Source organism: Colias philodice, chromosome 1, assembly GCF_061535455.1.
Source record: "Colias philodice isolate Cphi_HAF_F1 chromosome 1, ilColPhil1 Martin Lab GWU primary, whole genome shotgun sequence".
Lineage (NCBI taxonomy): Eukaryota > Metazoa > Arthropoda > Insecta > Lepidoptera > Pieridae > Colias > Colias philodice.
The window spans coordinates 12,347,302-12,365,156 of NC_143086.1; the positions used below are offsets into that span (position 1 = coordinate 12,347,302).

The window sequence follows — 17,855 nt, forward strand, 5'->3', positions numbered from 1 at the left end:
GAAACCTAGTCATATTATAAAGCCAAGTAGTAGAGGAGTAGATCATAAAGCCTGGAGTCTCCTAACCCCGCAGTTTATAGCGCCGTTCTAGCATTCGGTCTATTGAATTTATAATGATATCAGACTTGATGACTGTCTTCCATCTTCAAAATTTATACGAAATGCTATTACTACAAGCGACCGCCTCCTTGGTACAGTGGTTGACGCGTGAGGGTAGCACCGAGGGGTTCGGTTCCCGGTGGAGACGAAGAAAAAAAATGTCTTGGTCTGGTAGGACACAAGGCTGATCACATACTTGTCCCTAAAGAAAATCGATCAGTGAATGCATCTGCCCCTTACCCCACTTGGGGACATGGGACTTCACTTTTATTACTACAAATGTTAAGATGCCTTCAGATAATATCCACCTACAATATCTATAAACTAAATTATTGATATTATTTTCGTACTGATAATTCTCGATACTCGAAATAGCGTAGTCAAAAAACAATCTCTATGAAATGGAACTTCTAATTTGTAAATGGAAATTCCAAATTAAAATTGACACTGGCATTTAGAAGATCTTAAATAAATTCATAGATTTCTCAAGGGATGAGGACTAAAAGCCTTGTGGCTGCGGACCAAGGTAACTGTTTTAACAGTATTTTTGTATTACGCTTTTTCTAGATGAAAAGTGGAGAGGCAATTATCGTCTTGGTTAATAATTGAAAAGTAATATTGACACTTTAAAAAACAAGAAGTTTTCAGTCTTGATGTTGTTTTTTTATCTTTTCTTCAAACAAGTAGATAGATAGATGATAACTAGATATAGATATCTACTAAAATTTATAGAAAACAATTGCGAAATATCTTTAAAAAAATTGCTTATTAGCATAATATCTCATTGACAAATATACACTTCTAACATCGTTTGGACACTTCATTTAAATTCGCATAATTGACCACCCGAACAATAAAAGCATCCACATATAACTCAGTTTTATTGACATTTATCACGACGTAAACTAATTCGCTACACTCGTATCTGATTTGCCCAACTATCGATACTGCCAAATAAATTTATTACAGCACTGTATAAAGTCGGAAATGTATCAGAGCGGCCGTAATGGAAACCGGGCGAGTAATAATAACTTTGACAGTTATAACCTCTACGCGTAGTTGTGCTTAACAAAACTTTGACAGTTCCTCTGTGTTCATGATACATTATTGTGCCACTTTGAATCTTTAAATACCTATTTGAAATTCATCTCGCAGTGGATTTTGGAATGTGATGTTTGAAACGCGTTTTCAGACTGTTTGACGTTTTATAGAAATGCAAATACAGCCTATTTAACTTATGTTATTTGAATATAATAAAGGATCCATTATACATTTTTTCTCCTTCTTAGTAAGCCGATTACGTAGGCAGTTAAAGGTAAATGTAACATACTGTCCCATTTTTACGATAAAATAACAGAAAATACAACACCCACATCATTGCTATTAAAAACTGTAATAAAACAAGGCCGGCCTATTATATACGATTTGTTGAGAACATGGTTGCAGCAAAAAGAACAATACGGTGCTTGCTCATTGACAACTACACCTAGCTTGGTATTAAACATAACAACTGGAAACTTTTACATTTCCACGTCATATAACACAAAAGGTACGAAGAGACAAATGTAAATGTGGTTAATAGTGTTACACTTCTTTACGCGACACGTATTTATTTTACCTTGACTCAAAAAACTGTATGATTTCTAATACAAATCTCTACTTGGGGTAGTTTATAAGTTAGTTTTTCTTTATAATTAATTGATGAAAAAGCTAGTCAAAAAGCTACTCTACAACAATATAGTTTCGGGTAAAATAATTTTACGAACACAGTTGGCTAGGGCTGTATATTATAATCAGAACTGAATACTATAACCACACTATAACGCCTTAAACTACAGACTACTAAACAGTTCTTAGGTAATTATAAAATTCATTGACACTTATCTTCTGTCCACAGGGAAGATGTGGCGTTTAGCGCCACTAGTGATTCGGCTGGTCGCCGTATCACTGGTGGCGATCGCTCTCGCTGAGCCCGGCTCGGACAGCGGCACAGCTGTGGTTGGCCGCGCACAGGAGCGGCACGACCGCCCCGTGCGCACCACGGGCCCGCCGCGCCGGCAGGGCCGCAAGAAACGCCGCACTACCACCACCACTACTACCCTTGAACCTGAGGAAGAGGATGAACATACCACACCGACTACGACGACTACTACTGTCGATCCCCGGCTTTTCGACCATAGTAAGTGCAGTTTATATTACTATTATTTTTTATCCACCTATCATCTACCATCTTCTCTAGCTTATAGGGGACGTAACTCAATAGCTATTTTGAGTAAAATATGAAAATAAGTTCCTGATGTGTTACGTAAATCTGAAACGTGATTGGTAAAAGTTTGATCTCATAATATGTTCGCGAAGTCTCACCGCTTCGCTCATTAAAGATAAAGAAGTAAGTACGTTAGTATAAACTTGTAGAAGAAGCGTTGTATGTAACTGATATCTTAGTTAAATATAGTAAAAAGTGTATAATTAATGAACCTCTTTTATTTTTCTATGAAAGTTAATAACAACCATATAACAACTCATCTCTGAAGCATCATTTATCGATCTACATACTGGACGTAATAAGCTTTTAAAATGATCTGCCGTAATTGAGATGGACGATAATTATTAATCTTACGACTTGTAGCTAAATGAAGTGTCCATAGAATAAATGGAGAGGTCGATCATCGCCCAGCAGAAAATTGTTTTATCAAGCGAACTATTACACTCTAGTCTAGACAGGCTAATTGAAGACAAGTTTCAGGATATTTTATTATTAATATCCTCCATTAATTAACATGGGAATAAGTTAAAATCAAGTTAAGTTATTAAAAATACTGTCAAAACAAAATCTTGAATCATATCTTTCAAGTAGATCAGAAGCAGATCATATAAATTACAGTAATATGAGCCATATAAGTAGTATATGTATTTATGTAGAGTAAATTATATTTACTTTCCATCACAAGAAAAATCTTTGAAAATACATAGCCATTAGCTTTACAGATTTCCATATCTATATCTGCCTCCGTCCAAAATAATATTTATCTTAAATCATATATAAAAATAAATTCATGAACCGTTTCAGGCGTGAGAACGTAACAAGGTTACTTTCGCATTTAAAATATCAGTAAGTATGTATTTACCCAAAGCGGTCAGAAAGCTTTAAATATAAATAATATTAAAATGAAATGCTCGTTACGCCGTACGTGTTTGCCTCATTACCTGATTAAGGTAGACAGGTGACATCGTAAAAATTATAATTCACCTTACAGATAACGCTTTTTCAAAATGCTGCTTTTATTTTTAACTTCCTCTGAAATAAATTCACAATAAATATGATACATTTTAATTAATTACTAGCGTATTAATGGACGTTTAAATAATTAGTGCTTACTATGAATAATGTGATTAAAATTTGATTGTTATTATCGTTATACCAGAACGGATATTGCAGTGAAATACTAAACGGCGCAATAAACATTACAACGCGTAATAATTTTATTGATTTATTATGACCACAATGAAACAAAAATTGTAATTTAAAACACTGCTGAATTAATCCTACAGTCCATCTAAACAATCAAATATTCGAACGAAGATATGTCTAGAAAAGAAATAAACAAGAAATTCCCTTCAACTACATCAAGTTTAAAATACTCAAACAAAACAATTCAGTGAAAAATTGACGTACCTAATACCTATGCGCCTTGACAAAGTTCTCGCATGCAATAATTGAAATTCGGTTTCAAGACAATTTGACGTCCTCGCGCGACCGGACGCATAGTTGTACAAGGGCGGTGGAATGTCCCGAGCGTGAAGCTATTCCACATGTTTGTTTCTAGCAGATGCTCACGTAATTTGTGATGCTGCGGGATCATTGGAATGTGGGATGGACTGTCTTAGAGATAGCGACGATGGTAGATAAATAAAGTGTTGATCAATTAATATATGTGCAGAGTGTACTACCTGAATTAAATATCTTGTGGACCTCAATAGTTGCTGAAGTTAAAAATGATAAATGATTTTTATCTTAGTAATAAAATTAATAAAGATATTTTCTACCTTAAAATATAAGAAAGAATATTGAAGAGGATTTAACCAGCATTTGATTAAGCCACTCTGTTACCTACACAAACTAAGTTGCACCATGCCCACTTGCATATCCCATTAAAAATAATACAAATAGAATGTGAAAACAACCAGAGCAAACCACGTTACCGGCTCTTAATTACACATTGCCGAATGGGTTGAAATGTCAAACAACCAGTGTATCAAGACCCGTAGCGTTCTCAAACTTCTTTGGCAAAGTCTTGCGAAACGCTAGACAAGGGGAAGGTGAGGGGTCCTGCTAGATTAGTGAGCAGCCAGCTAGGAGGAGGGGTCGGGTCGTCATTTCACGCCTCTTGAGCGCGTATCGAAGCAATATTAGGTTTATTAGATAGATGGGTCGACGTAAAAACCGATTTTTCATTTCTACCCAATATTTTTATCTTCTTTGGTAACACAAAATAAAATAACCTTTTCATAAGCTTGATGAATATTGTTATCTGTATAAAAGTGGTGCGTCAAATAGTTTTTATAAGACGCGGATTAAAATTATAATCATTGTAAAACACTGATCTTAATTCTTTTTTTTATTTTAATTAAGAAATAATAAATTTAATTGCTTTATATAATTGACAATAAACAAAAGCTACTTAAAAAATAATGATGGTTTCACAAACGAATTAAAATTCATAAGGCGCGTAGTTTTCCAGCGCAAACAAGAACGATGAAAATACGGCGAAGTTGTGAAAATAAAAATTTTAATTAAAAATGTAGAACTTGTTAAGATTTGCTCAAGACAAAGTAATTATAAATTATGTACAGTTCTTAACAAACCATTAAAAATTAACCACAAGCAATTAATGCAACTGGTATACTTTTAAACTTTGCTGGCTTGAAATAATATTGCTAGAATTCTCTTAATTTAATGAAATACCAACTATACCAAGAGTGTTTATTTGCTCGATGTTTTTTTTTTTCAAAGTTGCTACTTTGAAACAGCTCTATGTTTTACAGTAAAAATGTGCATACATACATATGTGATTTGAAATATTGATATTAGGTAACATATCAAAGTAAAGTATGAATGAAAATTAATAAATCGATATTTCAAAATTTCATAAATAACTTCATAATTTGGTTCACATATTTCAAAAGCGATCGAACTGAAACTCGTTATAATCCTACTTCGAAATTCCCTTTTACCGCTGGCGTCAGTGGTATTTGCGTATTTTGAGGTTGGCGTAACTGTGTCAATATTTACCTTGAATTAAATATTTAATTATTAATTCAACTATATACATCTCTTGAGGAGTATTCATTAAAATATAGGTTTCTCGGTTTAGGGCTCGTTTTTACTAATATGTCATCTCTAGCTTCAAGACAAAACGTACCGGGAATCATTAAAGACAAATTCCTTTTGTAACAGTTTACATTGGCTTGCTATGAAATACGTCACCTTCTATAGCAAAAAGTATAATCTCTAAAAATGTGCATCAAGTTTTATACTGCACACAGAGTCAAAACTATAACCAAGTGCACATATAACTAACGAACCAAACATATTCAAAAACCACTTTATTAAAATAATGTTCGATGATCTTATTATAGATAAAGTATTCATATTATGCAACGAAAGACCCGAGTAATATCCATAAGAACAGCAGCTGGTCTGCTTGCTGATGCAAAGCTTCGGGTCTCCATTGATACAATATTGTATAACTTAACCTAAGCTGATATTGTTCGGAATTGATCTAATACGGATTATGCCAAAGTACTGCGTAGACCTAGTTGTTTTTTGTGTACGTAATGAAATAGATATTGTAATAACCTTACCACTAATATAGGCAAATTGTTGAAATATGATAAAAAAGGTTTGGACCACATAAAAGAGCTATACGTTTTTATTATCAAAAAAATCTACAAATAAAGATTCTTCGGATATAGGTAATCAGTATAAATAAGATGGAGAACCGAAGGAAGTACATCATCACATTATCGTAAAAATTTACGACTTCTTATTCAATCTTGTCACATTACCTGATATTTACACAAAAATAAAACGCATGTAACTGATGTAATAAATTTAATGTATTACACTTAAAAGAGGAAATTTTTATGACCACTCGAAAACAGCCCGTGTACGTGACAGTGATGATAATGCTATCATTTGAAATTCCGCCCCCGTAATAAAGCAATGATTAAATAAATTTCAAACTGATATTAATATCAAAAAGGCTTTCGGAATTTGGAGGAAAAATCTAAATTCAACGATTTATGTATCGTTTAGGCGAAATTTATTTTCGTATCTCCTGCGGATTTATGGTTAGGAATACGAAACGCGTAATGAACCCACACCTGATAGATACTTGATTTATATTCGGCTTTGTTTATAGCGCGTATTAGTCGTGCGGCCTCGTTCATGTACAAAGTACATAAATACCACAACACAAGCATTAAGGATGTCCATTAACTCTAAATGTGAAACGTAATCTGGCTTATATTCTACGAGATGTCGCTCCGAACATGAAACAAATGTTGCATGTGTAGCATCGAAACATTTGCATGAATATGTACAAACTAATAAACGTCCCATCTTGAAATGTTAAATTGATTTGAAAAATTGGTGTATGGTAAACTTGTTCTTGTAAGCAAAGGAAAACTTTTAAGCAGAAATTTTATATATTGTTCCCGAGAGTATTTGGCGCTATGCCATTTTTGTCGTAGCCGGTGCCTAACCACGATGAATGTTATTCTTAAGAACCGTTCGGATGTCGTTTACATTTGGCAAAGCTATCTAACTAATAAAAATATTTCTCTTCGTGATTGTAATTCAGGGGATAAAGTCGTTCCTCTTTTCTTAAACGTTTTTCAATGTACCGCATACGACTGCTATACATTTCTCGTTCCATCTGCAATACATTGCTTAATATTAAATAAAAATAAACCAATGTTTCATTTGGTCTCATTTTGGACAAAATAGTTAAATATTCTTTAAATTTGGATTGCCTATAGTAAGAATAGGGTGTAGAAAATAACTTACAAGTTCATCATTTTATCTATTAATTTTCAATAAATATTAATATTAAAAATGCATTCAGTTATTTTGATAGTTAACTGATGCTATAAACATTCTGCTTCAAAACTCGTACAAATTTGTGTGAATAATCAATAAAGTAACGAAAACAAAATGTTTACACAGTCAATGCACAAATCGCTACATCGGCCAACAAACGGAAAAGCAGCACTTGCAAACACTTAAAATTTTATTTCACCACAAGTACAGAACAACGAAGAGTACGTTAAAAAATGTTAGTAAACTAGTCACCTACAATCGCTTCGAACTGGTTCAACAAAGAGCTGAAATTAAATTTACGCGGCGAAAGAAAAAACTAGTTACAAGGGGAAATTGGCGGAGACAGTGACAAATTGTGCCCGCCAGAGCAAAGGTATTCCGACTCTCTCTAACACACCTATGCCGCATTTTTTATTTCACTCGCTATGTGCAAACTGCAAACTGCGGACAATGTTCATGCATTAATTTAAATAAAAAAAAATATTGTTTACTGAATGTAAGTTCGTTTCCGTAGCACTCGTCGCTCGCTGTGGACTTTTATCGCCATGTACTACTCCATTTGACTTCTAACACTTTAAAAGCATTTTTGCTAATATAAATTGCCCAGAAAGTATGACATAATTTTCTTTGAAAAATTATGATTGTCTGATTTAGTGCTAGTAATTAGTTACTGAGTAATTAGCTGCGCCTGGCAGGTCTTAGGTTCAGTTAGATTTATTGAGGATATTGGTCTACCATATGTGCCAAGTTCATAGAACTTTAATAACTGGATGTACGTGATGCGCGAATATATCAACAAAAATAGAGACGTACGATTTATTAGTGAATATTGCTATTTAAATATAAGGTGTATAATTATTATACCATAATATAATATTACCTGCCGTGTACATACGTCACATGTCAAACCTCATTTCTATCTGTTAAGGGCTTGGTCTAGTAGTGCAAACAAATGCATCCTGTCATCCTATATGTAAATAATACAAATGTACTAAGGGAAAGTTGCTCCACTTAATTTTTAAAAATTAAATCATTCGTATAATTTAATATTCGTAATAAGTACCAAAAATGACAATTTGAAACAATTTTCGTGAAAATTACACCGGGTGATTTTTTTATCAGTACACAAAATTTGCGAATACTTTCTATTGATATCTTCAACTTCATGTTTATATAACTGATCAACTTTTACAAAGAAATTTGGACGAAATATAAAAAAAAAATAAGCTTTCCATACAAAATGCATAACTCTATACATTTTTTTCGACCTAAGTTTCTTAGTGAAAGTTGTTCAGTTTAACTAATAAAGCGGATAAACAAATTTTGTATATAATAAAAAAAATGTAATGTTTGTGTTAAAAAATTATAAAATAGAAAAATACGCAAATGAAAACAAAATATATTTATTTCTGACTAGCTTCCGCCCGCGACTCCGTCCGCGCGGATGTCAGTCTTCTCGTCTTCTACAGATTTATTATATTATGTACTAGCAATGCCCTGCGGTTTCACCCGCATAGTTACAGACCCGCACCCGATATCGTTACAGTGAAAAGTCTACTATATAGGTCGGACTATAGGTTTAATTTTTAATCACATGAAAATCACCTTTACCCCGTCCCGCACTACGGCCTTTTTTTTTTTTGTTTTAGTGGGGAAATCTTTCATAGATACCCACGGACTCCGGGGCCGTGGGTTATGTCGGATTCCTACCGACCAAAACCCCACTGTGTTCCGTCAAGACGCATATTGGTAGAATTCCTCCGTGACCCCCGCACTACGGCCTGCTCGAACAGTATACCTACTATTTTCTGTAGATTGACACTTTTAAAAATTCGTTATATCTTTTGAATGGAATATCCAATTCTTTTCATTTAAAAAGTATTTTGCTGGTATTGAAACAGTCTATAATAAAACATCATTTAATGGGATAAGGATTAATACATATGTATGGATAACATGGTTTGATTACTGTCGGCACTTCCATTTACTTTGAAAACGTAAAAAAGTTGTTGTAGTAACATAACTACTGAAGATGGACATATGGTATCGCGGACTTTCTTGTAGATATTGATCCATTCTATAATACCGTAGAACATTTTTTTGTTCTATCTTCAATAGATTCCGCAGCGCACGCGATGACAGAAGTTTTATTGATGATTTTTTTACACCTTGGGTTACATTATTGCATTTTTGGTAAGGATCTCTAATTTTTTTGAAAATGCAATATAGCCTATGTTGCTCAGTAAAGATGTAGCTTTCTAATGGTGAAAGAATTTTTGAAATCGGTCCAGTAGTTTATGCGTGAAAACGATACATACATACATACATACATACTTACAAACTTTTCCTCTTTATAATATTAGTATAGATAATATTATCTAGATTTATATTGATAAACCTAATAAATCTTTTGCTAGCATTCTGATGCTTTATCGGTTGCACTGGATTTATCTCTTTTTTTTCAATCGCTTGAATGATATAGGATGGGTCCTTGATGGGCATCGAATGCTGAAGTCTCGAATCAATCAATTCTGACAGTAGGCAATTTATGTAAAATCTTGATAATGGTCCATCATTTTATTTTGCCTAAACGTTACATACTTTTTTATATATTCTATTTTTAACGAATGATTCACTCCAGTCCAAACAGCAAATAAGCAGACTTCTGCTTCTGCAACGTTTAGTTGTCCCTGAATTTGGAAAAAATAGTCATGATTCTTATCTATGGCAAAAGTGTTATTTTTTGCATTGTATTTCAAATATTAAATTTTTTTTAACCGCATCTTCCGCATTCATGTCTTTTGCCGGAATTAGACATTTAACTTCTACTAGTCCCATTTTCCCTTTTTGATATGGGAGTGTATAAAGTAATTTTTTTAGATATTTCTCGTTATACTTTTAAAAAGTTACTATTGTCATTTTGCTCATTAGGTAAAGTTATTTCGATATCAGTTTTAAGTTTTTTGATACCTGCAATAAAAACGTCATAATCGCCTGCACATACTTATCGATTACACCCTGTATACAATCCACCATCCACATTCATAATGTTTTCCTGTCCTCCTCTCCTTTACGCTGTTCACCGATACATTTTAAATGAGTAAATCTGCTACCACTGAAGGATGTTTCATTGTGATCAGCAAATTTTCACCACTGTTGTCGATTATTTGTTTTTCATTTTTAATCAGCAATTGGGAATCATCAGTTTTGTTTTTTGCAGATTGGTGATGTACCCTAACAATACGTCGAAAAGGGAAAGTATCAACGAATTATCGTTTTCGTCCTCTTTTTTTATTCTTCGCGTCTCTGTTACTTCTGTTTGTTTAGTTCTCAACACCCACTGAATTTTCTATGTTATTGTGATCTTCCATTACATCTGAGTTTTGATGATGTGATGATAATCCATTCGTTTTAATATTGGTACTTAGAGTTGGTAGACTAAACTAGAAATGGCGGACTAAATTTGTCAGCGCGTCTGTAAGATCAGAATATAAAACCAACATCCTGTATTTAAGTTACAAAATTAATAATCAAACAACATGCCGCTACGTTGAAAATGACTAGAAGAAAAAATTAAAACACCTCGGATCAATTTAGGAGTTAACAAATCATTATCCCCGTATGGGGATTTCCCCGGATGAACTTGGGAAGTTCAAGTTCTCAATACAAGTTTATATTATATTTCGTATTTTTCAAACGAAAAATAAACATTTTTGGAACTTCAAAAAAAATATATTATAAGAAAATTTATGAGCTTACTTTAGTTTTAAAGAAATATACATCCCTTTACTGACACCCCGTAAAATAAAGAAATTGTTGCCAATCACCTTTGCAATCTATTTGGTTTCATTAACTTTATGTTCGAAGATAATTTTTTTTCTAGTAGTTACACGCGTATTTTTTGCGTTTATTTTCCATATCGAAATCAAATGTTTAAAAATACGAATATTTGCACAAAACTAAGATAAAAATACTTAATCAATTAACAAAAATATTAAATTTAATGAAGTAGAGCAACTTTTACTTCGGTATGAAGGAAAATCGAGCGTAGAGCACACGTCAGAACGCTCCGGCCCAAGGAGCGCGACTAAAGAAATTCGCTAGGATTTTTCCTTATTATTTTAAATATTTTTTAATATTTAAAGAATTATCAAAATTAAAAAAAAAATTTTTTTAAAGGATTAATACTCATTGGTCTTCAACCAACTCGAATAAATTAATGGAAAAAATAACTTTTAGCAGTATTTATCAATAGCTTTTGTAAGGCAAAAAATGGGAAATTTAATGAATTTATAACGTTTTAATTAAGAAAATCATAAGTTTTTCGGCAATTGTATTCAGCAGTTTTTAATAACGACTATATAAGGATAATAATGCGCTGATCAGATTGTGTAAATTGTAATCGGTTGCAACGTAGTGAGTGCACAAACTTAGCTCGAAATGTCTTTGGGGGAAAGAGACTTATCTTGAAGGCCTGATTAAGGTAAAATAAAGTAACTTTATAAATGTGAAAAAATTCACGCGCATTGCGTATATAACACTAATTGATAAACAAGAAAAAAAAATTCAGTTTATCATTTCATTAGCCGGGAAAAAATTGTCAAATAACTTGTTGAAAACGCAATTTTGCTAGACTGCAGCCTTAAGAACGAAAAAGTTCCAGGCTTAATAAATATACGAGATAACTACTTTTATACTTAAAACTAAAAGCTATTAAAGTCAAGATAGTTACAAAAACGCACATCGCAACTTCTTATCGTAAATATAAGTACTTACATCGGAAAATTTATAAAAGAACCTTGGCTTTATAAAACTATTTGCGCCACGCGAAAATGCATTTTACCTAACATCAAATTTACACATTTATTTACACACTACAAACGTTTATTCTTTGTTTTAAATGTCAATAAACTTTTCAAATGTATGCTTGGAATAAACTTTGTGTAAAATAAACTTTTATATCATTTAAATACTACCACGAAAATGATAAAAAGTCATATAAGGCGTATTTTAATTATGTGCTACATTTGACAGATATTTTGAAACAAAATGTTTTGGATCCTTTTGAATACAGCTTCATATTTATACAGCAGCATTTGTGAATTTGAAAACTCAAAATGAAACAAACAATGTAGGCTAAAAATTAAATCTAGTGGAAGCTGGAAGCAATTATCAAAGACATTAATAAATTACCTAGCATTTGCAATGTAGGTTCGCGTCATATTGTGTAGATTTTAATATAAAACTGTGTTTTAAATAAAATATTATTTTATTCATAATAGCTCTTGGGATTATGTTTCCTTTCTATTTACTTCCTTCCATGTACAATTTTAATATTTCAAAAAAATTAAAACTACCCTTTCATTTGGAGTATATTATTATTTCAAAATAAAATAATATTTTAGTGCCGGCGCGTGAAAAGTTTCCTAGTCATATTTTCTTTTTATGAGTAATCGCATTTTTACGACTAGGCTATACGCTTCGGTGAATAAAAAAGTGCTTAATCCTACCTATATAACTTAAATAACTTTCGTATAAGTAATTGCTTTATTTTAATTGGGTATACATCTTACCCCTCGCTATATTTTATTCATATTTGGTTTTACTTGAAACTAGTTTTTTTTATCTATTCACTGCAGAACTTTGATATAATAGGACAACAGAATAAGAACAGAACGAGAACATTATGGTTTGGAATGTGTTTATATACTTATATTATAAATGCTGATAATATTATGCAAAAAAAAAAGTTATTTGTGAAGTTAGTGAACATTAAAATGCCCACAACGTCGAACTTACACGCGCTCTACAAAGTAATCTTATGATTATCCGGTCTTTATACTATCTCCTCATCAAATTTCAATTTGGATTCAGTTGATACTAGTATAATAAGTATTATGAAAAAATATTCGTCCTTAAAAACATACTTGCGTATTCAAAAAGTTGTAGATTAATATTTAAATGCAATTATAACTATAGGTAATAGAAATAATTCTATAATTATAGGAAGTTATAAGTAGTCCAATCTAAGTATATTGATATACTGTAGAAAGGGCTTAGACTCTATCAAAAATATTCAAAGAAACATAATATGAAAATTAATACATCCGCTCTACACCACATTACACTGTTATAAGGCAAACTTCCAGCCCAATTTCATATATTTAAAAAATATATATTAAATTGCCGTTAATTTCTGCTTAATGAGCGCTCACATAAAGTGTACAATCTCAAAGACAAGACTACGTGCTTCAAAGCATACACGCTCATATAAGCGTACACTTGAGAACGAAAATAGCAACGTTACGTCCGCGTCGTGTATTTATACAAAACTCGTAATGTAACATGTAATGTGAAACATTAAAAACTAGGTCAACATTATCAGCCTTCTAATGATTTAATGCTCCATGTACATTGCGACACTAATGTTATTTATTTTACTTGATTATCATATATCATGTTGTCTTCTTTTGCTACTGTTCGCTTCATATTATCCTTATAAGATAACTTTATTACCGCGCATTACTTCTGTTAGCAATGACTTTCCTCGTGTTTTTCGTAACGGGTACAACATTCTTAAAAGCCGGCTACAGATTGTATTTCTTAAAGTTCTCTGAAAACTTATGGGCGGCGTCGATCATATACCTACCATCCGGCCAGGTATAATTTGCCAGCTATTTATAGAAAATATCTAATACTCTTCCTACTTAATGCGCCCATATAACTTAACTAGCTGTGACCTGCGGTTTTACCTGCAGTGCTCCGCGCTCCTGTTGGTCTGAGCATTATAGGCTATAGCCAGTAGCCTATAGCCTTCCTCGATAAATGGGCTATCTAAAACCGAAAGAATTTATAAAATCGGACCCGCAGTTCCTGAGATTAGCGCTTTCAAACAAACAAACAAACTCTTCAGCTTTATAATGTTATTATAGTATAGATTTATAAAATGTATAAATTAGAATTCAAACATTTTCCTTCCACTTGGCCCCCAGAGCACTGTTTTATCCGTATTATGATTGTTTGCGTTCAAATCAAAACGGAAAACCATCCAATAATTCTAATTCTGCTTCTACATATTATGCAACATAACATAAACCAGCAATCATACCGCCTCTTGTGTTCCTAAACATGCAAATTTAATACAAAAACAAGTGCATTAATGAACGTCATCAACATGTATCAGTATAATTTGTGAGACTGCGATAAACTCATTCAGCTATGTCGAATGTGTTTGTGCAGTCCCGTAGCCTAATTACACCTTACTGCTTGACTGGATACAGAACTAAAATACGTAGTAAAAAGCATGTTTGTATCTAAAATATGTGGTGCTTTTATAACCTAATTATATATGACACTTTTATGAATAGTAAAGGAACCTCTTATTAATTAACAGAACTACTAATTGCATTTTTGAAACTTGTCCTTTTTGTTACTAAAATCAAATATGATTTCTCAAATGGTACACGCAGTTTCCGTTTCCTATGTCTTTAAAGAAGATTCATATTAAATGGAAATTCACATGTTTTGGACATTTTGAAGAAAGTTGCAAAGGGTTAGGAGTTTAAAGCGGATTCGGGTCTACGTGACCTACATTCGCAGAACAAAATACCGAAATTAGTTCAGTTGAAGGAGCGTAGAATAAACACACTTTTCACATATATCCCTGTACGACACTTTGAAGCAACTTTTTATACGAATTAAAACTTAATTTATATGCGCTTTAGAACGAGAATCATTAGATGTAATTTATACGAACTTCAGCTTTCGCCGGAGTTTGAATTAAATTTATCCTCAGGTTCACGAGGGTTATTGGCCCGCCGGCAATAGATGTTACCGTTAACAATTACAGTAAGGTTTAATTCTCAAGTGAAACAATACGTAAGGGAACTGAAAACAAAATAATTATTCAAGGTCGTGTTGTTACGATGCTGATGGAACATTCAGATACGTTTTATTTCTCTTAAGTGTATAAAGTGCTTCAAGTAAATGAATGACATAGAAACGAGATAAAAGCTGATACAGTGATCGAAATATATTATCAATGACTAGTTTTTCAAATAAAACGAACTAAGAAAATAATAAAACTAATTAAGAAACTAGCTTAAGTAATGGATCATTTTCATTAATTAACAAAAAAGAGTTCTAAGCAATCTTGTAGGTAATTGGACGAAAATTTCAAGTAAACAAGGCTTGTTCATTTCTTCGCGATGAAGGGTTAGGGTAGCTACGTGGGGCTTCAAATATGTATGAAATAAATATTCTGCGCCAGCTCAGGAACAATTGTATTACAACTACAATCCTTTAATCAGAATGTTCTCCAGGTTTCTCCGCTCGTGTTCAGCTGTATACACATTACACACGTTTGTCTGTAAGCGTGCCACATCATTAATTTCTACCTAATGTCTGAACCGAGACGTTACCACATTTTGTGTTCTAGCCTTTATAACTCCTATTGTATTGTTATGTGTAATTAATATTCATTCGTGTGGCAAGATGCGAGATAAGACCATGATTAACCATCGTTAGTGACAGTGATCGTAATCAATTAGTAATTAAAAGAGATGCATATCAAATATGTAAAGGTATTCGCCCCTACCACACCCTAAATAACATAACGTTTTGATAAAATGACGTTTTGAAACTAAGTATTAGGTATGTTTCCTGCACTGATGTCTGATGTGGATCGTTTTATTATATTATTACCTTTTTAAATTCTATTAAGGAATGAAAAACATGTTTGATTATTAAAAATAAACACCGAAACGAACTCATTGTTATACCTATCTTTTAATCGAGTCTAACAACAACATATGTTACGTAAAGGTTTTATGAATCAATTGATAAAAACTCGATTAAAAAAGCAATGACAATTTATTTTAAAAACATTTTTTCACTAAAATTAATCTTCCGTGATAATAATTCAAAAAGCTTTTTCTATAAATAATGTTTGTGTAAGAGATACCATAAATATTCAAGTAAATTAATATCGAAGACATTTCATTACCGAATTATGAGAGAGAAAATTAGTAATTGAAATAACGAGTTTTTCCCCTTATATTATTTCCTTCACTTCCCGCTGGGTATTCAAAATAGAAGGAAATATTTGTGAGCTTTGTACACTCTGTTAATAATCTGCTATTAAATGTTAGTCGGATAGAAACGTAATATTACGTTCTTGTTCAAAGGATTCTGGAAATGACGCAAACTTTGTTTTATGCAGTGGTTGATCTGTCCAAAGCTCATTCTGGGATGAAAGGCGACGGCTATGTATTATGTGTCTTGTAACGTTTGAAATTGTAATAGTTCACTGCGTCAGGTAACTAGTGGTTACGTTTGTATTAATCTGCCCGTTTTACATGAGTTGGTTCTGCTAGACTTGTGCTTCTATATTTTAAACCTTTCGTTTTGCGTACAGATTTTGTACTTTATTTCGTAGGTGTGTTATGTATGTGGTGTGAAATTGAGAACATACATTAAGAATTAATTACTGGTTTTTTAAACAAAAAAAAATATTGTAAGAACCTAAGAATGAAATTATTCAAATAATAACAAAAACGACAAAGATAATAATATTATCATAGTAATCAAACATTAGCTGAAAGCATCGTTCACAGAAATCAAAAGATACTGTGACAATAAAAAACATAATGGTCCCAGTTGCGCGCAATATTTTTAGGTAAGTGCCGATCTAATCATTCACTTACTTTTATATTACCCCATATAACTTGTATCTTTCCGAGCGATTTAAAAGAACATAGCACGTATGCAAGGATGTAACCAAACGGAAATCCCCTCTTTTTGTTCATCACAACTATTTATTCCGTAGTAATAAAGCGGGAAATAAAAGAAACATCTCCTCAAGGATCTGTGATGAACCCATTGTCTTTCATACCGCAGTTGCAATTATAGGGGCTCTAAGCTTTGTTGTATGCATTCAACAATAGCATTTTTTACCTACATAAAAGCCTTTATAAATACATAATCATGCGGACGTTTTTTAATCGTTGGACTGTTATTTTTTATCATTCCAAAATTGGGTCAATAAATAGCGAGACTCTCTTATTAATCACATAAATATTGTTAGTTATGAAACATTAATTTAGCTTCACGGCGGACATCGTTGCTGGGTTGCGCTGCGGCACCAAAATTAATGTTTCCCTGAGCGTGTAAGGCCCCCGGACTACTTCGGACGTAAAACGATACCCCAAACACTCGTCGCTACATTGCAAAACATCCTCCATCGCTTCCTATATTTACAAACTCGGCAAACATTTCAAATTTCATACGCATTCTAAAACAAATAAATGCGAATATTCACCAGGCCTGTAATGTTATTAGTACACGCTGGCTCCTTAGAGGACCTCGCCTACTCAAATATTAAGTTTAGTAAGAATTTTAAACAAGGACCGGGCAAGGCGACTATATTAAATATTAATAAAGCCAAGGGAATTTGGTACGAGGTTAGAACGGGTAATTTTTGACAGTTATTCAAGTTTGTAAGCGGCAGTTAGAAAATGAGGTTGCAGATATTAGCCTGATAAGGGTTAAGCGCAATTAGTATATAATTAGCTATAAAATGTCGTTGAAAACAGTCGCGTCGATGGACTTGCATACTAAATATATACATTTACTTGCATTGTTTATCAACTGT

General features: G+C 32.7%; 1 protein-coding gene across 1 annotated transcript in view; it reads left to right on the forward strand.

Annotated features, from left to right (window-relative positions):
- LOC149491397 (discoidin domain-containing receptor 2-like) overlaps nucleotides 1-17,855 on the forward strand; it is a 42,223-nt gene that overhangs the window by 14,037 nt on the left and 10,331 nt on the right. Inside the window, exon 2 of the mRNA XM_089700742.1 lies at nucleotides 1,997-2,278. Within this exon, the coding sequence (XP_089556868.1) occupies nucleotides 1,997-2,278 (282 nt within the window). The remainder of the gene's footprint in view (nucleotides 1-1,996; nucleotides 2,279-17,855) is intronic.